The 27,023-nt window shown below is 31.2% G+C and overlaps 1 protein-coding gene across 1 annotated transcript in view; it reads right to left on the reverse strand.

Moving 5' to 3' along the window:
- The window catches only part of LOC131847268 (unconventional myosin-XVIIIa), a 221,851-nt gene that overhangs the window by 120,000 nt on the left and 74,828 nt on the right, over positions 1 to 27,023 (reverse strand). The window contains exon 5 of the mRNA XM_059196802.1: positions 1,080 to 1,262. Within this exon, the coding sequence (XP_059052785.1) occupies positions 1,080 to 1,262 (183 nt within the window). The remainder of the gene's footprint in view (positions 1 to 1,079; positions 1,263 to 27,023) is intronic.

Raw genomic sequence — 27,023 nt, forward strand, 5'->3', positions numbered from 1 at the left:
TGCCATGAAAGTGTAGTATACAGATGAAGTTGCGCGGTTCAGCTAGTCAAGAACTAAGGAATGAGGGAAAAATGAAAAAAATATATATTGGTTAATTGATGTTTCAAGCATTTGACATTTTTTAATACTTTTGTATTAAATAATGTTTAGAGCTTTAGGTACTTAATCCCGCTTATCGAAGGAATTTGAAAAAAATATCGTACACAAATAAATTCACAATATATCATAATTTAATATCAAATAAGAAATATACTGCCAATAAAGTATCAGCAAATATTTTTTCCTTTTGGCGCAATTCGATTCGCATGGCGATGGCGCAACTCAGTACGATTAACTCTTTTATTTCTTTTAAATGGCTCATAGCAAGGAGTATCTATTACCTGTAAACATGAACAACACTAAGGACATCATACCTGTGAACCACTCACATATTGTTATTCAGAGAACTAAGATATCATGCCTCTTCACCTGTATTTTCACTGCCTAATTTTACCCAACAACAGAAACACTGAGGTACGTGCGCTGAGCACGACTGAGACAACTAGGAAATTACATACATATCATGCAATTCATTATATCATTATTAATATCAAAAATAATTTCCTTAACCACATATAGTGCTAGAAACACCGCAGGCGATTGAGGCTGTGGTTTCATCATGTATTTCTTATGAATAAAGAAAAACAATAATTTTCTTTCATTCCCATCTTTACCGATATGAAAAGAACACTAACAGTTTTCCGGAACCTCGTCTGTTTTTTCAAAGTAAAAGATGGCCTATGTCCCTTCTTGTCAGACAATCTACGTCGCATACGTGTGTACAGTAAATTGTCTCTACTACCTTATAGTAAGATGATTTATTTTGCTGTTTACATTCGGTATGTATTCAATGATTGGTTAAATATTGATTTTATTACTCAGACGCAAATCATATGACACACATATTCATCTTTTTTAAAGCGAGAATTTTTCTTTGAGTTCTTACTAGTTTTCCACTGAAACAGAACAACATACAAGGATAACCAATATACGTGATTATTTAATTTAGTTTCCTGGCTAGCTGTTTCTACAAAACTTACCTTCTCCAAGTCGTCTTCATCGACGGTGATCAATTCCCCAGTTTGCAACACTCGAACTTTGGCTCTGCCGGCGTCTGCATCTCCCTCTCTGGCGACAGCCGTGAAGCCACCTCGATGAGCCAACCACATGTGCCCAGCTTGTAGCCATTCTTTCTCGCATGCTAATTGTTCTTCAGATTTTGCCTGTAGAAGAATATTGTTCGTTAGTACATTATCGACTTTTTGAAGAGAATACAATAAAGATGAGAACATAGTTTTTAAAACTACATGAGATGGTAAATCATTACCGTAGCCTATAGCCACCTAAGACACAAGAGCTATCATGTCCGCGATGCCGTCCCTTAAGAAACATAAACATACCCTCTTCTAGAAAAAGCCCATGCTGTAGTCCCGGGAGGAAACTTTGGCAGGTAGTTTAAATCCTACTTGACATGAAGCGAGTCTACTGTCTCTCTCGGACCTACTCTTAGGTTTATTATCGATGTTTCCGTCACCTGAGAGATAATTATAAATATAAACACACAATAATTTTTTGATATCAGTTTCAGTCTTTCGGGGTAGTAAACAATCACGGCGCTCACAAAAGGTCTCAAAAGTGAAAATAAGACAAAATGTAAAAATAACAATTTTGAATGATGAGAGACAGCAGTGACATTATAGATGACCTATTTAAAATTATTTACGTTAAATATTAGTTGATCCCTTAGAAGAATGTTTTATGAAGTAAGACAGTCTTTAATCTTCATAAATAGTCGCATGATAAGTACAGAAAATACATTGTTATAAAATTCATTTTGTAATGCCAGTGGTGCAGTGAATGTCTAGTCAACGGTCACCACTTTCCATCAGGTCACATCATTTGCAGTTACATAAAATATATTACAGTATAAAGTTACATATTGATTCTATGGTAACATAGACAAACATCACAAATTAAATTCTAATCAACTTGATTAATATCATGAAGGAATATTGTGATTTATTCTGAGAGTATACATACTAAATTGAGTATATGTTTCGTACCGATTCTGTATATATATACAATTGGAAAATATTATCATTAGAAATATACATATAGTAACTATATTCATATAATTAAAGTAGGTTTTATATAGTAACATTTAGAATAATCAAATATCATACTTATATTTATAATAGCCTACAAAAAATAGATGTAGTAACATGTCCTCTATGGTTATATATTTATAATTTAACTATAATATTGAATTATAACATTACTAATTATTTTACTCCAACAATATGTTACGAAATTAACATTACTGCAATTAATAAGATATAAAAATTAAAGATTATATTCAATAAACTCCATACTTCAATTCTATTATTATACGGGTAAAGCATCGAGGAAAGTTACATAATAAAAGTTTATAGAGAAACACACGTTTCTATGGAGTGGTAATTTTACAACGAGTCATGCAAAATCAATTATTGGACCCACAACAACGGATTTCATTACAAATTACATCAAAGGTCCCCTGTAATATTGGTGTAACGTCGTTTAACAACCTCTCCCATTATGTTGACGGAGCGCTTATGAGAAAGCTTTGACATTTTTGTATTATATATAGTTATAAATATAATTACAATGAAATAAAATGAAACTTCACTTAAGAGAAAACGGCTACCGTCACATGCATGAACAGCAAACCGATAATAAAATCTCTTTGATATAACCTCTGTGATACCACTCACGCGTTGCTATTCCTGAAGACTGAGGTGTCATGACTCCGTACCCTGTAATTTATCTGCTATATCTTACCTTACACATAGCAAATTGCTTGTATAAAGTTAATCTTCGTTAATTTCTGTTTCATTTTATCTAGTTTTGATTCAGTTCAGTGTACTTCAGATCATTATTTTATCTATATTAGTGGTCGTCCAATAGTCGAAATTTCACCATAATTAATTAAAATTATAAGTTTCAACAATATTAAGGTTCTATGCGTGTGTGTCAAATACATGGTAGTGTGTGTAAAGTTTTTTTTTATTGTTTTAATGTATTTTGATGCATAATTAAAAATTATATTAGCATTTATTTATTTATTCATTTATTCTTTATTGCACTTTTAAAAATTGTACAATTTGGCGAGCTTAATGCCATATGGCATTCTCTACCAGCTAACCATTAGGTAAGAACAGAAAGCGGTTGATGGGCAGTGGTGGGAAAGGACTAACCTATAATTTTACCTAACATAGGTAAATAGGTTTTCTTAAAAATAATTACAAATATACATACATAAATATAAATATATACCTACTATAATACATAATAATGATACACCAATAAAATTTTATACACCAATAAAATTTAAAAAAAAGAGAAATTTACATATATATTATGACAATTAATATAATGATATTAGGTTACTGCAACTTTTATTACAATATACATATAGACTGCACTTTTCTATTCACCAAATTAAAAGGAATACCCTAAAACGTTGATATATAATGCAAACACTTTCCATTATCCCGTGATGTGGGCTCTTTCTCTCATTACGGTATGAAAGTAAATCATATATTAGGTGGTAAGGTATTACGTATTTTAAACATCAACGTTTCTCCATCTAGAAACAATATTACTGGACAGTTTCTAACGCCAAGATTAGATACGGTCATTTATATAGTTTCTCTACATTACCTACATGAGCGCTACATTGTGTTACAAAATACTGAGGAACATTTTGTAATGAGACTTTCGAGATGTCCCAGTTTTATTAAAATTTGCAAACTTTTTACAAATATGTAGTAGTGTGTCTCTAAAAATAACAGCTGAATTTTATATTATGTCTACTCAACTGCTGCAATTTCGGAAACTAATTTAGATTTAATGACATTGGATTGCGCTGTTCCGCAATTTTTCTTACTCCATAACTATACACTAGTAACGTGTTAACTCCATGCTAGAACTAAAAGACATTATTATCGATTTATCTCGTTTAGTCTTAATATTTTTTTAAGATAAGAATAAAAAAATGCATCAATTTAAACTTGATATTGAGATTAGACTCCAGATCTGCTGATGGCGCTTAAATTTGGAATAAAATGTTTATATTCGGGGCTATAACCTATAGTATTATTAAAAAATTGTGTCATATATTTAAAGAATAAGTCAACATATAAAAAATATCTCCACAATAGTTACCAAAACAAATCACACTTAAATTATTTCATACAAACCAATGAGAAAACCTACACACACCAAATCCTTTCTGGCGTCCCTCATACAATCACATACATTATTATTGTATGTACATAATAATGGCTATTATAACAACATTGTGATATGTAGCTTATGTAGGCACGAATCAGGAAGGACTGGTCGTCCTACGCCACGTTTTTGCAATTATTATATATTTATTTCCGTAATTGGATTAATAGCTACATTTCATTATAATAATACACTAATAATAAGAACGGAGAAGTTAAATTATGGACCTATAGCCTGCATTAAGTAGGCTCTTCTCTACTAAGCATAACATCGACGGGCAGCAATTTCGAGATCGGAAAGTTCTGAATAAATTTCTGTATCAGCTCTTAGAGTACAAATAATAAACTAAAACTTTCTTATCATACAGTTTCTGTGGTCTGGTGATGTTTTATATTTATATGGTATTTTAAAAAATCCTCATAACTGTACATACTAGACGTGCATATTCTCTGTGCATATGTTATTCACCTCTAGAGGCAACGATTACCGCCTTTCATAAAGTTTAACAGCGGTCCGTTTGTATGCTATACAAAATAAACTTTTCTCTTAGTTTCTTTAATAGTAGCTTTCAATATTGTATTTATCAAGTTTAGCATAGTTCCAAACCATTGCTTAGTTTATAACAAGCTTTCTATTCCGTTTTTGTCTTGAAAAATCAATCACAATAAAAAATCTGCACGGCTTTTTACATTACTGAATTAATGTTCCATTGCCATGAATGATCATATTCGAAAACATTAGTAACAAAAATAGTTATCTGACTCAACTAAGCTAGCTGAATTTACATTATTACACAGTACTGTTAACATTTGTTACAACAAACTTATTGCAATACGCCGCCATTCTTCAATCTTCCCTTACTAATGAAACAAGGAAAATACATAAACAACATTGGTAGAGGTGTAAAATACGGCATTTGACAAGACTGTCCGGTGTCCTGCAGAGATAGCTTTGGTAGTAGAAATTATTCGAACATAAATAACTTTGGTATGATAAGAGAATTATGTAATTCAGCGATTAACTTTACATCGAGTACCTATACAAGCTCTTACTATTTTCAAGGCTACATATGATTTTAAAATAAGTTATTGTTAGTAATTGGTTAACATTTGTCATGTTTTGACTTATGTTAGATACGAACAAGTCAGGAGAAATAGCATATAAAAATGAAAATTCAAAATTTCCAAGGCCGTATACCCCAAACAGAAATAAAGTTACCCACTTCCCTCGTAGATTCGAAATTTAAGCTGAGAAGAGAGTGTATATATAAAAAGTATGTTTTATCCTAAATGCATTTTCCCACAGCCAATCCAACCACACCAACATTAAAACCTCAGATTTCACATCCACAAAAGTCTTTATATCCTAACAAACAACCCAATACAATCCCAAATGGCATTTCAGCTTGTACCGCTAGATCGTCCATATAAGTAACCACAGGCTTCCTAAGACATGGTCCTTGGGCACGGCGGCTCCGTATCTGTGCGCGGATAAATCCACTGCTGTTGGTGCTTTGTCAAAGTGATTTGTAGATTATTTTTTCTTATGTTCTGGGACACTTCCAATTATACCATAGTGGGTTATTGATGTAAGAAAGTAAATGATGAGATATATTGAATAAAATAACGACTGACGTCTCAAGAGATGACCTTTTATAAATAAATTAAAATCCGCTTGAATCTTGATATAATATGAGTAGAGTAGCCAAGATAAACAATTTATTTTAACAAAACATAACAAAGAAATAAAGTTTAAATTAAAACCCATACTTTAAGACGGTTAAAAATAATACAACAATATCCAGTTATGATTATTATAAATTAAAAATAATGACAAAATGAATACTCGTTTCATTTTATTAGATACACATACACGAAAGATAACCAATCCATTAATACTAGTAATTAAAGATTTTTTACCATAAAGCCTGTATGTTGGCTAAACGATAATCAGGAGCGGTACAGAATTGGTAAATATATTATATAACGAACACAGGTATGGTCTAATTGTGAAACTCCTCTTTTAGAAGTCGCTTGAAAACAAACATTCCAACCAAAGTAACATTTACACTATTGTAAGTACGAATATAGCAAAGGAGGCTACGTTAAATTTATCCTCCGGAAGCGAATGCAATCCAGTTACAAAATGATGCATGTTTGGTACAATCGCCCACGCAGCATCAGTTTACAACTCAGTTTTATTACTTCACAGGTACCTTGTATGCTCACCAGTGGGTTTGTAATCAATGGATATATTACTGGCAGTTATAACTTGTTATTACACATTAAAACCTCCATTCAATTTCCAGTGTTTTTTATGGATGATACTGGAATGGTGAACCGCCAGTGTACACTGTTAGACCAGGTGAAAATAATTTTCAGTTTTTAGGGTTAGAGATTATTAGTAATTAAGATTAGTGGCCCCATTGCCAGATTGCTACCTTGCATTCATGTGTACCCTACCTACCTCTGAGTTCACTGTTCTCCCCGTATTAGCACAGATATGATTTTTATGATGATCCATAATAGTCTACTCTTATCAATTTCGGTGAGATGTTAAGTGCATTGTAAAACTGGCTTTTGTCCACGCCTTAGTCCATGTGACCAAATAACTGATTCTTCAGAATGAACGCATAAAGCCTATGTTCTTTAGTTCAAAAATACAACACCTATACCAAATTTAATCACACGGTAAAGTTGTTAAAATATCGTCAAACTATTCACGTTTTTAGCTGAACGTCGAAAAACGATCAGATCATTTGCGTAATGATAATGGAATGAATATGAAATGTCTGTCAATGTCTGCATATGAAAATGGTCTATAAAAATTTACCGTTCAGATCATTACCGAAGCTTTAGGCGATGTTCATAACCGTAACTTGGACGCATCGTTTGTTGACTACATTTACACCTATTGTCGACAATCCCTGACCCTACAATATTAGGTTAAGGTTCGTCGTGACAATCTTATTTGGTTACAATAGTATGTTTTGTATGATATCTTTCGTTTTCAATAATAATATAATAGTTGCCACGTAAAAATCAAGTTGCTGCTATAATTTATTTATACCGTGTAACTGTATGTTTTTTAATTATGATTTGGCAAATATCGCGATCAGAAAGTGTCACATATACATACGACAAAATACAGCGAGTGTAGTGTATCAAGATGAGTATTAAATGAGATTCAGTAGAAACTACAAACAAAGACTATTATTGTTGTATTTGTAAATTGACATTTAAAAAATAGATATATTTATCTACATTTATAGCTGTTTGTTAACCCAGCAAGTAAATAAAATAATTTAAAATAACAAGATATATTATTAAACACCTAAAACAGTATAAAGTGAGAAAGATTTTATCAATTTACTCGAATATGGTAATGAGCCCTGTCCTGTTGATACTGTGCCGCTGTGGCTTCGATCAGGGATGCCAAACATACGATGATCCTTGTAAAGGCCTAAAATTGTTTTCTTCGGTAAGTGGATATTTTCATTCTTCTACAATTTCGTACCAGATTTTTACGTACGGAATATGATGTACCAGAGTAAATTGATCGTATAATTATTTGTCATACAAGATTTTATCCGACTTTATACTTAATATAAAAAGGGTAATTTTTTTTTATGTTTTAAATGTACTAACCCTGGCTCTGAGATTCCTTAGCCCGACTTCACACCTGCATTACAAAATTAGCGTCAACTCCGCAAATGGTCGCCCGTAATAAGAAATTGTTATTGTCGCCTACACTCAATGAGCATGTATGGGAGAACAGCCTTATTGGACATTTGGAATTTGGTTTATCTGATCATTACCACATTTTACTATATGTAATTACGATAATTACAAGTGACATGAAGGAGTTGAAATGGGAAAAGTAGTAAGCAGTCTTAAAAACACACAACAAAATGCGATATCTCTACTGCAATGTTATGCATCACCACCCCAATTTTAATTGTCGACCTAGATGATATCTGCTAGCTGACTTTCTGGAGATCATGGGATCGATTCCCACACAACACAATTTGTATATTTATGAGTCTGTCTATTTACACTTGGGTTTTTTTTATATAGTATCAACATTTAAAGAGCGTGATAGAAGATCCTGAAAAGTGGTAAGAGCTACACCGACAAGAGCGCCGCTCTTAACTTATGAATGACTGTACGAACTTTACAAAAAAATATTTAAGTATTTATTGTCCAAAATCTACTGTAACAACCTCTGTATGGTCTGTTTGGTATAGAAGTTGATGAAAATGTGTGTGTGTTGTGTAGGATAATTTATTATTTATTTAACTAGCTTCTGCACGTGACTTCATCCGCGTAATTATAATTTACAGGGACAAAAATAGTAGTAGTTATCGCAAATATTACATTCGTATATGTCAACAAACTAACTTTAACAGTTATAATATTGACTTGAATTATTTCTCCACTAAATATAGATTTCAAATTAATCATTCAGAAGGGCATTCTTTCTATTATATTATTTATACACGATTGGTTCATAGCACATGTCACATATAAATCAGTCAATGCTTACGGCAATAAATAATTGGCAAGGAATTTATGTTACCACAGAAGTAAGGGCTGCCTAATTTAGTGTTTATTCTGACAATAGAGTACAAAATGTTATCAGCCAGTTAACTTAGCTAAGGCACGTCTAGTGAACCGGATTTGTGCATGCACTGTATACCATAGACTAAAGATTGTTTCGGTCGGTTTGGTATACTTACGGAACAGTGTTCACGATATTGATGAAAATTTGCATTTTCATAACGTCTTTTCAAGTCTATCTGTATAAAACCTTGAACGTCATGTCTTAGTGGATTATCCGCTACAGTGCCTTTATAAGCGAGAACACTGATATGGAGGTCATCGAAATAGATATAAACAGAGGATAGCACAATATTGCTAAACAAAACAATAATCAAACCAGTTACCCAATGGACTAACATTATCGATCACAAAAATAATCAACAAAATCTGTTTAATCACAAAAATAAGCGGTACTTGGGTTTCGTATTTACCCCTACTTTGTAAATACGAATATATGTACATATACACCATTGATAAGAACTATGTATATATTACATAATAATGTATATATTTAAAAATATTTTATTGTTTAATAAATAACACAAATGTTCTTTTTTAACATTATTTATTAACAAATTTTGTAACTTCAATGTTTGACATAGATTTTCTAGACGTTTTGCTTATTTCTCCATCCTATATTATATTATTAACACATAAGTAAATAGACAGAAAATTTTCTGAGGTCGAAAGGTAGTAATTTAAGATAATTTTTCTTGGCAACACCTCGTCACATGGACCATAACGATAATTATCGAGTCAGTCACCTCTTTATTTCATGTCTGATGTGACTAGTTCACATCGGTAATAAATAATATAATATTCATTCTGATATCAAATCATCAAAAATCATTCAAATCTGGCTATATATATATATCTATATCGCATTCGTATATTTAGACTTACGTTAGTATGGAACTATGTTTAAAGACATGCAAACTAAAAAAAAATATAATTAATATATACTTACTAATTTTGATAAACGAACAATATATATATATTTCTATTGTATTAGTTTAGCTATAAATAATAATAGACAAAATTCACCGCTGCAGCGCCGCGTCGTCTGTCATACAGACGGCGCTGCAGCGGTGAATTTAGCATTTGTGAATTTTTTGGAGTTCGCTATAATCTCAAAATCTGCTAATGGATTTTAATGCCATTATTATTTATCCATTAACAGAGGTTTAGCTTTAAGTGTATAATTCGATAAGGTTTTGTATAACTTTTAATACAAGTATGATGCCGGCGCTAGTAATATATTTAAATAATTATAAATATGTCAGTGTGTATGTAGCTTTAGTGCCTTACAAATACTATATAAGAACTGGGTTAGATGTAAATGCATCCTGTCCGACTATATGATTAGTTACAAGTCGCAACTGTAACAAATCACAACTGCAAAAGATACCATTAGATGCCATCTACTTATGAATATATAGCACTAATTATAATTAGCCATCCAGAACATAGACACCTGACATGGTTATGTTTTTTAATTTTCTTTTAGGAATTACACACATGTAAAAAATATAAATAGTACACACAAGTCGATATTTTGTAATTGAAACAAATGCCTAACGCATAAAAACTTTTTCAGCAAGCAATTCTTAAGCAGTAATGAATACTCTTAAACAAGTATTATGATAAATATTGACAAAGACAATCTTAATACCAAGCCATGCCTTTATACAGACAAAAATTAAATCAATAAATATTTCACATGTTACATGTTCTGGCTATGTACTAGTTATGTTTCCGAAGCTTAAAGACTCACTGCAAACGATCTAAGTACATATAAAAAAAAATTAGAAACGAAAAAATAACATTAACTTTTTTTAATTTTCCAAACAAAATTTTGGTCTGACGAAAGTATTTTTGTAACTCAACCAACGGAATATATATTTCATAAGGTGTAAATGTGTTTATTGCTTCGTTATTTATAACGTATTGTATATATTGGTGTCGAAGCCAATATTTAGTTAGCACTTTTATGTGAAATTATTTAATAATGAACTCATGAATGTTACTTCATAAATAACTATTAAATTATTCGGTACATTGCTATATTCTTACTGTTCAATAGTCTTGAAGTAAGAGGAAATTGTCTATTCGATTGCATTTATCTTTTATGATCGTTAAGACGCCATATTTAAATCATTATTATTCAATACAGTTTACTCACATCAAATGGAACTCATTTTGGAGATTATTATTATTGATATTAGCGATCTCATAATATAACATTTTTATGGCTGTGTACAGGAACTTAATGAACTTACTACGTTTTGCTATATCGCCTAAATTACATTAAGTTACTAGTGCAAGGCGATATGCTCTGTCACAAAAGTATTCAACACTGATGGAGACTTCCGTATGAAGTCAAAATAATTATCGTGAAAGGTAAAAACAACTACACCTATTAAATTTTCAGGCATAATTATAAAAATTAATAGAAATTATAAAAAAAATAGATCTCTATTACTGTAAGATCACGTACCATTGCAAAAAATGGTCACCATGGAAAACAAAGGATAACAGGACAAATGAACACTCGCTCTACGATTTAAAACAATTTACCGTGAAGCAAATTGCATAATCTACTGCCTACATCGACACTTAACGGAATGGGTGCGGTGTCATCGATTACACACGATTTACGGCTGGCGAATCGTTAACGACCAGGAGTCATTTTAGGTTACCTCTATAGGCAGAGGGCTCATGACAGAAAACTATATACGAGTATAATCTTTAAAATTAGTACTTGAAATTGTCATATTATCACAATTTTAATACACTAAAAAATGACCTCATTTACTGTATTAAAATTATTATAATAGTGAGTGAGGTGGTACAATGAAAATAGTCGGAAGTGTTGTAAATAATTAATTTAGATAATTTATTCCTCTTTTCCATAGACAGAAAATTTTAAACATTGGATAGTCAGTTTTTTTCGCACTATTGGACAGTTGGCGTTTATAGCTACCTCATGGAAGGATTTACGGGGCATCTGAAAACCTACTTCTACCCGATTGATGTGACAACAGTGAGGGTACAAATATGGAATTGGAATGACACAGAGAATAAATCAATATCTTATAGATATAGTCGCAATGAAACTGAAGAGACGAGACCTCTGACTAGAATAGACTGCATTATGTAGACCGATGAAGGAGTGAAATGCACATTGAAGCTCTTTGTTTGTTTACAATTACTTTTGAGGTCAAATACTTGCAATAGGGAATGATGGAAGCATTGCTTTTTCGTCATCATTTCAAGAATAGCGCATTAACCTAGTATGCGGTACGACCTGTGCTGTAGCACAGGTCGTACCTCATCAATTAGGATTATTTTAGCCTACAGTTAAGATGCTGACTAAATGGCTTAGGATAGAGCTTTACTTCATATTTTACTTATGTTATTATCTTCTGTATTTATATATTTTCTTTTACTCGGCTTTTAAAAGAGAATGGGAATTATTAAATTTATTTCACATTTAAGATATTTCATTGATATATTTTTTAAAGTTATTATATTAAGTTTATTTCAATAAAGATTATTTTTACTTCTATTACTATTATATATCTCAAAATTAATAATATACTGAATTAACAAAAAAAAATTGTAGGTAATAGTAAAATTGTTTTATAATTTGGCATGTTATATGTCAGGGATAAAAAACAATCACATTATTATATTCACAGTTTATACTTCATACCAATTATACGGAGACACAAAATATTAAAATACTGCATTATGTCAGTGGCATGTGGCATTATTGTGTGACTGATAGTCTGTTGTCCGTTGTATTAGGAATAAGCTATTATAATCCAGTATGTTGTAATATGTCCGCGTGAGTTGATTGTTGACAAGTAAAGGATTACGGACAGTATATAGCTAAAGTTATAAAATACCAAGTAACTTTTTGTATATAAATCACATGGATTTAGAAGTAAAATATAATATATACGTATAATAATTGTATTCATTTATGTAATATAATATTGTATGCCATAGGATATATAATGTTGTAATACAAAATATAAATGTTGTATTTATCGTAGTTGCATTTTATATATAATTAATTATATTTGCACCGTCAACAATTATTCTCTGCACCACTTATGGTTGACTGGTAGAAAATGCCCCATGGTATCAAGTCCGCCAAATGTACTGTACTTATGTTATGTATAATGGACACATTGAAGTTAAATAAAAAAACAATATTAAAAATGTTATGTAAGTTTGATGGCTCTTGTAGTCAAGAAAATATTTTCTTAAGTGAGAGAGAGAAGTAATTACTTATAATTAAAATAAATAAATAAAATTATCATCAATAATAAAAATAACAAAATTAAGATATAGAATTAAAATTACTAAATAATTATGCGTCACTACTCAGTTTAGAACACCTCTATCAGCCAACGCTTCGACTTTATTTTGAAAGAGTTTAGACTGTGGGCTGAGTAATATTGGCCAGCTATATATTACTTGAATGACTGGCCCCATCAAATGGGTTAACTTAGATGACTTCGTTGAATCTGTGTGATATAGTTACTATATAGACGTATGAAGTAGGTATTTGGAATGGATTTGGACTTTGTCGCAGGTACAACTGCAAATATCTGATAGGATAATTAATGTTTATTCTACGATGTTAAAAAGAAGTTCCGGTAGGCGACGCAATAGATTGACCAGGGATCAAAATAGGAGCATTTTTAATTTGGCCTTTTTGCTATTCATCACCTATCTGGTCAGTCTATTGCGTGACCAGATACCGGAAATTTACTAACTTACTTGGAAAGTTAGTAAATTTCCGCCAAACTTACTTGGAAAGATTGATGACTGACTTGGGTGATTAAGCAGTTTAGTGTACCGCCATACTTCCCATGGTCGTGTATTCGAATCCTCGACGATACGAACTTTTATATTTATGAGTATGTATGAATTTAAGTATTTTGATCAGTTGTCTAGTACACATAATACAAACTATCGTTAACTTAAGACTAGATGTTGCCATGTTTGTTATTCAGGGTTATTATTATTAATGAATGTAAAGGCACTATAAGCGGTATGAATGATCAGAGCATTTGTCGGTCCAATATCTCTACCTAACTCTATCAGGAGAAGCGTGATGACTTGTAAGTCTAACATAAAAGAAATATAGTTTATATTAAAGTATATCTACATATACACACATATAAATTACATATAATCACTAGATACCATTAACTTGTATAAAATCTGAGATGAACGATTGACAAATGATCGTGGCGCACCATTTATGGTGGTAATTATTACAATTTCTCTGCATAGTTACAAGTTTGTATTTAGAAACTCATAGAAACCCGATCACAGAGAATAAACCGAATAAGTAAAGTCACTACTAGATTGCCCATACAATAAATATGCATTCTATTTTCAACTGATTCCTAAAATGGGAAAATTCTCAATTCGACTATACGTACTTATTTCTTTACATGACTGGCGATATGAAAACCGATAATAAAGATTATTTTTGTTTAAAGTAATAATATATGCATCTAAGTGTCCGACACAAATATTGGCAATATTATAGATATTTTTTTCTACATAAAACTGTTTACTGTAAAACTTAAATTAGTTATGATCTCTAAATTTTACATTATTTATACTGATTAATTATCAAAATACGGCAATCTACTACTGGTATCAAAAACATTAACGTGGGACTTTATATTTATATGGTATTAATAGATGCCATTTTATGTGCAAGAACCGATTACGGGAACAAAACACACTTCCATACATCGGTACAAGAGATGAAGCAGTTTAAATAAAAACCTGGTATAGGGTTTTATTTCGACTATAAAGCTCTCTTTGCCATAATAATTGCATTCGAAATCCTTATTCTACCGAAGAAACCCTTCTCCAAAGATGGGAAGGTTTTTTATTGCTGTAATAATAAAATGATTAAAGTTTTTTCTATTCCATAACACCGAGACAGCCCACCTCAACTGATAACATTCACGGTTAGAATACAAATTAAGCGTCGACAGGAAGCGAAAACGTGCTAGCATTCCATAGTAATATAATGTGGAGAGGCCGCGCCATTTATAGAAAGATTCAGTCTGGTATAAATAGATCTCTTTGGAAGTACACACTTTTATATTAGTCTCCCTAATAGAATAAATGATTATGTCCATTTTTGATAATGGAGAATATCGCACAATAATTATTCTCTACAAAACAAAAATACAAAAAATAGCATATATATGAGTATAAAAGGCGGTCTATCGCTTAAACGATCTCTTTCTTTACCCAAAGGTTGCTTACCTTTGGGTAGAGGAGAAAAGACAGAAGGTGATGGATGACACATGAATGGTAATAAAAAACATAAATAATAATAGTACATCAATAATAATAAATAATAATACATCAAATACACATACATATTATAAACATATACATAATACAAAATATAGGTACAATTAAAATATATATAAAACAAATATACAATAATATAACTAATCAACATTGACTATTAAATTTATTATTTATATGTAATGAAACGATGCACTTAAACGAAATATTAATACTAAATTAAATAAAAATCGTATACTAAATGTACATTTTCCCAAACTCTTTTGTCGACTCTACTCACGTAGGGTTTATTATTGTTTTGATCACTACTTTATCGGATTTTAAATTTTAACCCATAGTAATACGGCGACAGTATTTTTATGGAATGCAGTGGATCGGAAATGCTTGCCCGACCATAACTCCGGAACTGTGGTGCGTGAGGGTCTTTTATAAATAGTTAATATCTTAGAGTATTTGTAAATACCTGTTGCCCCTACTCACTAGATGTCAAATGCTCTCTAATGAATCTTTTCATTACTAGTAATATTATTTTCAATAAATCTCAGAATTATGTTTTTAATTGATGATATCTTATAAGGGTATTTATGCTCTGGGAAATATCTTTGATATTGAGTTAGTTAGTAAGTTAACATCCTGTTCGAATTTCTTACACATTACTTCTTAGAATATATATTGATACAATCCGCGCAACATCGTCTGTATCACACTTACTTATATTTATCATTATATTTTGCCTGAATTATATAATACCTTTTAAATTATAGACAATGTGTTACTCGTAGATATAAACTATATTAAAAAGTTTCATCAAAATCCGTACGTACTAGTTTTTGCGTAAAAAAGTAACAAACATCCCATCTATCCATACTTACAAACTTCCTTCCTTATAACTTATAACAACTATAAACATCTTATACATCTCGATCTAGTTCCAAATTAAACAAATCATACATTGGCACTAGACAACTGGTATACTTAAATACTTTTCTGTAAATACATACCTACATATAACATACAATAGAAAAACACCGCGCGATCAAAACATATTGTGATATTCATTTATCATCATCAATTGTATATCTTACATATCCATTTGTCTCGGCGAGATATCTCGAAAGCGGATCACATCCCAAATAGGCAGTAAACGCCTAAACTCGATTCACAAATGATTCATCTTGCACTTAACTACCCACCTACTACACCACAACTACCACGGTACACATCGAACGTTCTTTTCCAATCAAACTGTAATGAATGAGTAAGAATCATTCACTAATGTTTGGACCATAGAGATGACATTTAATAGATGTCGCAATTAAATACCTATATGAAATCCAATCATCATAAAACTTTACATCATAATTTCGTAGTTTTAGGACAAGGAGTATGATATAAATTACCTTTTATTAATTTAATTATTACATCATACTTACGTAGCATTAGGAAAAGAGTATATTATAATTGCATTTTATTAATTTAATTAACTTTATTGACCAAACAAAAAACGCTAGAATTTATGCTAGAAGGAATGACTGCTGGAAGGATTGGCTAACAGTATCTGCTCAATCGTAGTAACTCAAAAGAAAGTGCAAAAATAAGTTTATAATATTACAAACAATCCTGCGCAACATTTTTCATTGCTCTTAGTCCTAGCGTGATGTTTTTTTTAAATAATTCGAATGCAAACAGTCTGACGGCCCAATTGATGGTAACCGATAACCATGATACATGAACCGATGACGCCTAATACATGAGCAATATCTTATCATATAACACCGCTAATACCGCTCATGCATTGCCATTCCAGTGGACAAGAGATGTCATGCCCCTTATCCTAAAATTTCAGTGCCTAACTGCACCCTATAACTGAAAAACTTACAGAGCAAACTGCTTAACGACTGCAGTGGGCGGACGGACAACCGCAAACGACATTTTATAGTCTCTAGTCAAAATAATTCTCGAAATCAGGTAAGTAGAACCGGAGTTTATCCAGAACGTCCATCAACAGAGCAATGGTTCCCAACCAGTGGTCCGCATAATCTGAAATATGGTTAGCGAATATTTTTTAAACTTAGCGGGCTGCGAGCCGTTTGATAACCGTGCAGTGAGTGAGAAGTAGAAATAGTCAAACTCACGAAGAAGCCAGCTCAAAAATCACAATAATACAGAATTTATTCTAAAATGTTATTTATGTAATTTCCTATTGAGTTTTTTTTATTAAAGTTTCAGTTTGATAAATGCAATGAACTGATAGCAACTGATAAATACTCTGTAATAAACAGAGTATTTTCATTATCCCTACATGGTGGTTTTGGATTAAGAAAAGATTAGAAACCTCTGGTGGAAAGAAAAGATATTCCTAGGCACACTATTACATACGATACGTCCTCGTAGATGTTAGATATGGCAGTATATTCTATTCGCCTTTATGTGTTATTTAGTGTTTGTAACTACGTGTTTTGTTAGTAAACACAATTCTGCCGGTGAACAACTGAATATAAACGAGACATCAAGATATCTAATACCCGCATCTTGTTCGCACAATATTTCGCAATAAACCCTATAGGTGTGTATAGGTAAATGTATAATGTACACTATTGTACACCCATTAATATGTACGTCAAACAAGGCATACATAAAAGGATTATGTTGGTGATAAATACTAGTAGAATAACAAAAGACGTGCCGGAACCTATTTGCAAATACGAAGACCGACTTGATTTATTAATTAAGGTAAATAACTGGATTTAATCACGTAATTTATTAACAAACAATTATTTAGTCCTACAAAAACTTTAAACAACCTAGAGATTTACAGACGAGAATCTTATATTATTGAACAACCATCAAAATTAAAAAGGCATAAGTTTGGGAGAATTGGGATAGAAAAATAATATATTACAAATTGTATAAAAATATGTTCAGTCATAGATGTAATAATGTCTGTGGTTACAGCAACGACATGGCATAACAAACAAGTTCAGTTGGAAACCTGGACTATTTGGGCGTTGCTTAAATAATATAACTATTATAACTTAGTAATGAAGCACTTCACAAATTAAATTAATGACATGAAAGCATCTTAATAAACAAAATGACTACTTAAGAAGCGACGACAACCTATAAATAAACTAAATAAAAGGAATATAATTCCTAAGTACAATTATATAAACAAATACTTACTACGTAATGTAACAGACACTTGAATGAACAGTTCAAAATAAACAAATCTGATACTCGTATGTTTATATATGTACTATGCATTTGAGTTCAATAAACGCAAGAGATTCATCTAAATTGATGTATGACTGTTATATGAATACTTTAATAATAACACAGGCAGATTAAGATACATACTTGTAAGTCCCGATTGATTCACAATGGGGTAGACAGAGATAATCAAACCGCAAATAGTTATATCATAACACAACTGTTGTAAATTTAATGTTCAATATATTCATACAAGGTCTTCAATTAGGAATGACTTTATTTTGGTCCTTTTTCACCATGTCATATATGTATATCTCTACAAGGAGCTATGAATATCTATATCTGCATTCAATAAATATATATCTATATATCTTTCATTAGTATAATTCTGTACTTAAATACTTCCCAATTGAGCTAACCAGTAGCTCGTGTATCAATCAAAATCTAAATTTCTGTAAAGTCGATAATTCTCGATTTTCATTCTCCAGAGTCGATTTCAGTAGATTGAAAAATTTGATGCGATTAAAATTAATTTCGCTACATTGTACCCATTCTGCCGACGTAGTTCGTTGTTTCTAGTCGTAATATTATTGATTACAATAACTAATTATATGACAATTTATTAGATCAAGCGTAACTACACATACAGGAAATCGACCCATTTAGATTTTGAATATTAAGATAAATAAAGAATAGAGATCGATTTCCTGTATCATAAAGTATTTTATTAAATTAACAATAGCTACAAATGTTAATAAGATACTTAAAAACCAAAAAAATATTGTTGTTAATTAAAGTTTGTGAAATCTAAACGATTTAGTTGCTGTATTTAATCAATTTAGATATAGAAAATAAAGCATCGATTCAAGTTTGAGAAATCTAGTCGAATCATTTGGTGTAGTTGATCAGTTTAGACATAGTAAAATAAAGCACATAAAACAATAGCGATTCCACGAAGCCTTCGTGCATTGTCATCGTGAGTGATCGACAATTTGACCGTTACACTACACAGTGTGCAAAAACAACAGTGGTTCTGTAAAATATTTAAATAGTTTGCTCCACATAATGTACTTTAAATTTTGAGAAGCGATTGCGAAAATAACCTAAATATGGTCAGAAAACATACGAATACATGATACCATCGAATTTATAACATCGACAGAATGACGACAGTTTAGCACATTTGACAGTTGGTTGACAAGTAAAATAATAATAAGAAGCAACTAAATCAGCAAAATAATTGTAAAAATTTATATGTATTTTTAATTTAAAAAACCAATACTAAACTTATCTCGTATAAGTTTAGTATTAGAACTATAAGTTCCATAATTATTGCACCGGGATTTGTGATCTACACCCGGGTCACAAGTCCCGGGAACTGTTTAGAGTTTCCCTCTGCCACACGATGAATCGATGGAATGGTAAGAAGTTCGTCTTTCAATGACGGGTTCTATTACTTTCAAAGTAATTGTTAATTACTCGATCTTGTTTAAACAAAATTCAATTGAACTACTATGTTATTCTGACTATGGCCGCGATCGACTTTGAACATTGTGGTTTCGAAATAAATGCGTGGGTGGTTAGTACCTACCATAAGTTTACCGGGTTATGTTGCTGTATATATTATTAATAGCCATATCCAATAATTATTATTAAGCACGCTTGGTGGTGAAATATGTCTAGAAATTTTTTTGTGTTACCTTATTGTTGTATGTATTGACGACCTTGGAGGACTAGCGGTTTAGCACATAGCTTTATTTCCGATGGTCGCGGTTATCATTCCTCGTACAATTGAAACATTTGTATTCATAAGTAAAATATGATTATTTGTATTGGTTAATTGTTTTCTGTGCATACTAAGTATGTATTTACAAAAAAAATACACCTAAGTATTACTATCATCTTTCGGACTAGATGACGCTGTGTGGATTGTCCAGGATTATTGTTATTGAGCGAATAATATATATAAATAATAGCTCCTTATAATTTGTGTAAAGATATTGAAAAATGTATAAACTACAAAAATAAATAAAAAACTAATAATATATTTTTTAATAACCGGAATACAATATATTTGTGACGGAAACATAATATCAATTTAAACGAACATATCCCAGAACCAACAGAACTTCCATGATCATAGAGATATAGTTTAACTAAATACTACCTTTAAGACGAAGGTATTTTTCACGTCAACTAAAACTCTAATATGAAATTAAATGTTACAATTGCCATTTATGTTATACATATAACGAAATATAATAACGCGATTACGTCCTGTGTTGCACACAAAATAACTACCTTCATATATCCATAGTGCATTTGTTTTTATTAATTTGCTATAATTATTTCTTATTACTTAGACAAATATAATTGAAATAAAATTAAATTTATTAATGATGTTAGAGATTATCTTTTTAATTTAACTAACCTTTGTACTAAGTAGTCTGTTTTACCTCTCTTTCATCTATTTCTACCGCTAACCAGCTTCATTAGTTAGCTATGTCTTTCCGATATGACGGATTAAATATTATTGTGAAATTACTTGGTACGGAGTGGAATGGAAGGAATGGTACCATGGGTTGTTCATGTCTATAGGCAACGTTGTCACTTTGCATCAAGTAGATCGTCAGCTTGTTTGTCATTCCAATTATATAATTTAAAATATATATGTATCCAGCATCGGATTGCAGTAATTTACACGATAATATCCCATGCGCTTGTGAGATCCCGCGCCGATGCCGTTTCCTGTTTGATTCCTAACGAGGCGATAACTGGACATAATGACATAGATTACACCATTGTAATTATACCGTTGCGTACAATATGTATATTATAATAACATGGTTGTCACATCTCACTATTCAAACACCTTCATGTCAGAAGATTGTACATCAAGTTACATACAATAATTATACTATAGTTTATCTTACCAAGATTTCCAAGCACGCTCAGTTGAATTAGGAGAGGAGTCTTACCTGTAACAAATAAATTATATTATTATAAATGGATGCATATGCATTTAATATGATAGTACTGAATTATTATAACATATTTTTACATAGTATAAAACAAAGTCGCTTGTTTTATGGTCATCGCAGCTGACTGTACTCGTAGATCAATTATACTATATAATATACTCGTATATGTATTATCCAAGTTTTTAACAATACATAGAGTGATACAAGAGTAAGGGTTTATATGCATAATACATGCCTATTGAAGAACAAAAAGCCGAAAAATTCAAAGGTTTGTAGTGCACCCGTGCAAAGCCAGAACTGACCAGTAATAATTTATATATTGAATAATAATGATATACAGAAGTATTTATGACTATAACATGAATAGTCACCGTGGTGGAGTTTGAACAAACTCATCTTCGAGGGTACCTCAGTGTCACCAAATTCAGGCTTAAAGAGTAAACGGTGATATGCCAGTGAAATAAAACACAATTAGGCATTAGTGAGATTACAGGACAACGTGACGCCCAAAGCGCTATTCATATATATATAGGCGATGATTGCCTTTTCTCGGGTTACATAATATAATCATATCTAGAACGTAATAAGGTGGATTTTATTAATGTATTTTTTCTTTACAATGAAAGATCATTAAATACTTTATTTGTAAAAGAAAAATTAACTAATATTTATCCACTATGTAAAGCAAAAGAAGGCCAAGGAAAACTTTGCAACTTTCTTCCACAATGATATGCGGCTTGAATTTATATGAGTTTCTAAGTTAAAGAAGACCGCCGTGATAAGATCTGAATGACACCAGAATGAATAACAAACTGTTTTCAAATATGTGGAAACTATTCCTAATCTTAAATGGAAACTTTGTTACCAACCATAATTTCTTTATCTAATACATTTGAGAGCTAGCAACACAATAATTAACTTACTGTTCAATTAATTTTTCTTTTGAGATGTGAAGAACTAATCATAAAGATAAATCTGTTTTTTTTTATTTATATTTGTAAGAGAATGTTATTCTTTGTTATTGATAATTTCTCCAACTGTATTTAGGCCATTTGAAGTGTAGAAATATCTGATATTAAAATTCGTGGAAACTAGTTTACGTTAAATATATAAAATTTTAATATGGACATAATCGATAATACGAAATAAAAGGAAATGGAATTAGGAAAAAACCCTCTCCATTTAAGAAAAAATTCGTTGAACGTCAGCTTATTTGGCAATCCAGGTACTTAAAGGGAAAATACTATAATTTCAGTATACTGCTTGGGTTTAGAAATAATTATTTTTAATGATATATCTGTACAGTTGCAATAATGGCGGTAACAAATTGTTACTCTTACAGCAGAATGAAGATGAAAGTGAACACTAAACGCAAACACTGAAATTTGGGTATATTGGTTGAGGTTAAAAGAAAAAATATGCGACTGATATATTTATTTGGTGCCAATAATGGCATTGACGGATCATTGCCGTTTCAGTTAAATGAACATTAAAAGTAAAGCATTTAGTGCAAACACTGTTTAAATTTTCGGTATGCTGGTTGGGGTGAGGCTAATATTAGTATCCTATTTTAAAATCAAATTCCTGAATTGCAGTTAATAATTATCTTCACATTTAGAGAATGATTTTGCGAATATTCATCGATTAATACTAATGGTTTCACAAAATATTATAAGTAACGATACATTAAATTTTATTATATAGTTCATCTTATATTATGTTTCCACGATACAGACATAACCAAGTGTTATATATAAAATGTTCAGTAAATTTAGTATTCCGAAATAAAAGTTTATAGCTTTTGTAAAACATTTTTATTGTACTTTATTATTATTATTATTGTAGCACAGAATTTGCTGAGTTTTACGCTTTGTACCATATACCACACTTACGGGCTAAAACCAAGTAAGTGCAGTGTGTTATTATTATGATTCTTATCCTTCTGTAGAGTTATAAACCAGACTAAATTTACCTAATACTGTAATGAATATGCGATATTATTTCTAGATAACTAGAAAACTATAGAAAATACTGACTTATTAGACTATTTGAAAGCAATAAACTAAAAATAGATAGATATACATTAACAACCTTTCCCTTTTTTAAACTTTGATTAAAAGAAGGGCTCAAATATGACTGTTTGTTCTTTCGAATCCGGTTATCATATTAACATGAAATTAGACACTTTCGTTTCTAATTAAAATAGAGACGGGCTACCGTTAATTGCAATTCAACATGCAAAGTCATAAGTAAAGAAATTCGTGTCAGCAAACCGGTGCTATTCGTTTAAAAAGCCCTTGCTATTTGTAATGATAGATTGTCGGTTTGGTTTCTGAAATCATTAACTTTAAGTCGTGAATCGTTGAGCATATTGATGCTATGTATGTAGCTATATTTGTATATTAAGTTTTTTAATTAACTGTAATGATGAAATGGTGGATCCGCCTGCGCCAACGATAAGCGCTGGCGGCGGGACAATAGTGGATGGTGCTAACCTGAACATGAGGTCAGGCCAGTTAGTCCATCGTGACAAATACATGGGAATCACGTACATGCCAACCTGACATGGTACATTGCTTGCTATGGGGTCATACATGCATATACATATACACCATATAATGGAACAAGAGATTTATAGAAGATTATAAGAAGAAATTTGTATCAAGGAGCATAGCAGTTACCAAGACTTTCGCATGACACCAGATCCATTTCAATCTTGATTAGAAGTCATGACACCTTGGTTTCAAGTATACATATGAGAGTGCCAAAACAAATTTCAATTAAACAATGAACATAATTTCGGGCACGTAGAACAATTATTGTATTTCTCAATCGGCATTTGTGTAGGAGACAAATTATGCGTGACATTAATCACGTCCTTGATGTTTATGTTAACTACATCTCCCTTCTAATGCCTCTAGGGAACATCTCTGTACGGTGACTAATTGAACCCATTTACTGTAGTATCGGTCCGGAACTGTCTTTAAAGCTTGACTGTGTATTTAACGACAATTTAGATTATAATTATTCAATTGGTGATTTAAAAACTTCTTTTGTTTAGAATTTAATCTATAAGACCATTTTATGTTACAGTTAATTTATTTAAAATTAATACTTTTTTTATCAGAGGCAAATATTTGTATAAATAAAAGGAATATTGCATATTGAGCGTAAAATATAGTCATTGGTTTAATTTTTTTTAATATGTGAGATATGTAATGAAAATATGAGTTTACTTTTTTATTATTCAAGAATTCTTAGATACGTGCGTTAAGTTTTACACCTTTTTTATGTAAAAGGAATGTTTGCCATTCCTTTTATATACAAAAAGTGATGAATGATACTTGATGATAAATGGTCGTCGTCGCATACCGTATACATGAATAGTTTACAGACATCACCCCACTGTTCCTTATATGTTGCCATTTCGGAGGACTGCTCTTACTGCCTTATATTGTTTATACACATTTATTGTTATTTTATTATATCACACGACAATTAAACTATAGCTTACCTAGCTAGTTTTTAGGCGGCTAAAGTAAGATACATAGATAATCATAACTAGGCAGACGACTTTGATTGAAGTCTACCTTGGTACTAATCAGAATTAATCACTTGTTAGCTATAAAATGAATGACTTAATGGATTCATTTATTTTGTTTAATTCCGGTAACATTAACATATCAAGTATGACCACAAATATTCAGTGCGGAAACATTATCACCGCTACTGGAATCTTCCCCATTAACGATCAAATACAGACTGTCATTGGATCTACACCTATATTGCGTGTTTCACCTATAAACTAGGCATCATCAGGAAATGAATAGAGTTTGGATATAGTTTGAAAGTCTAGTATTGACCGTTCAACGACCAAACTACGAAAGTCACACACAAGCTAATGGTAGCGCAATTAAATAAAATAATAAAAATCTATTAAGTACTGAAATGGACTTCCGCAAAATAACACCTAATTCAATAAAATATATAAAATGAACGATCTATACAGCCAGATATATAAACGTTTCATTATCAGTAATTCACATGTCGTATATTAAAAAATGTAAATAGTAATTTTATACATCCGCACAGACATTTCACAACGAATTATTTATTGAGTGTAGGAGACAAATTATACGGCAGATTAGCGATGAATTTAGCAATGTTGCGACACAACCATTGTTTGCTGATTTCGGAGCAACTCGATTAACATGCTACTTTCGCAGCAACGTTGTTGTGTTAAATAAACATACATACAAAGTGTCATGACAATATGATAAAAAGATAGTGTCGATACAGTGTGTGTGAGATATTACGTATTAATAAAGAAGCTTTGGATTAAAGATACTAAAGAGCCTTTGAGAATGTAACGAACATCAATGTACAAAGAAATTTAATATAAATACGACGTATAAAGGAATAGCCGCATTTATCTCGAATAATTAAATTTATAATCTCGTTTTTTCAAATCCAAATACCATTTTTTTATATAACTGGATTTGCAAACATGGTCATGTACCATTACGTTTCCTATGAAACATTTATTAAGTAGTGTATTTTATATTTGAACGGATTTGGGGACATTAGTTCTAATACATGGTATACGGTCCCTGCGTATACCATGTATTAGAACATATAATGTCCCCAATTTATGTTCTAATACATGGTATACGCAGGGTATACCATGTATTAGAACTAATGTCCCCACGTCCTAACACACGGTCTCTCCTAGAGAACAATGTGGTTAATTTATGATGAATTTCGCGATAGGCTAACTTCACGCTCATCCTATCATCCTTGACTGATGCCCCGGCATATAGAGCTAGCTCAAGCCGGTGCACCACTCAATTATCATGCTTAAAAAAACTTATACGATATAGTAGAACTAACTTGCGCAGATCTGATAACTGTGATGAAATCAACACAGACAAATTATGAGATTATAATCTTGATATTGCGATGTACTTATTTCGCCATTGCATGAATTCTTATTCTTTAAATATGTTTCATTTAAAAAATAAAATTAGATAAATAGCCTTATTCGTTAGTCTACCTCGTTAAAAATTGCATTTTTGTGTAATTTTCTAAATTTGAATTTATCTTCCAATTATATACACGGAATAAATATAGCATAGCAGGTATAAAAACAGGCACTAAATAATTCATCATAATGTGATATTATTTAGTATACCTACAACATTTGAAGTCGCTAATTAATAACCCTCGTCAGAATGAGACAGGTTTTAAAAGGCGCCATCTAATTAATGAGCATTTTTATACCTCGATTAACGTTTTACGTCTATAAAAGATACTAATATAATCATTATCATTATATATTATAGACGAGTTGGGGGACTAACAACCTGACAGCCCATCGACTAGAAAATAGTAGCAGATCGCTGTAACGGTGACAACTGTAACTGTAGCCTATAGTAGATATTGTTCATCAATTGCTTTGCTAACAATTAATTCATATTTTGTAAAGAAAAATTTCACTATCGCATACTAATTGTAGTTATTAGTAGCGATGTAGATTTTTTACACAGCCGTTTGCGTGGAT

This window comes from Achroia grisella, unplaced genomic scaffold, assembly GCF_030625045.1.
Source record: "Achroia grisella isolate CSIRO2021 unplaced genomic scaffold, CSIRO_AGI_Agris_v1 utg109, whole genome shotgun sequence".
In the NCBI taxonomy this organism is placed as follows: domain Eukaryota; kingdom Metazoa; phylum Arthropoda; class Insecta; order Lepidoptera; family Pyralidae; genus Achroia; species Achroia grisella.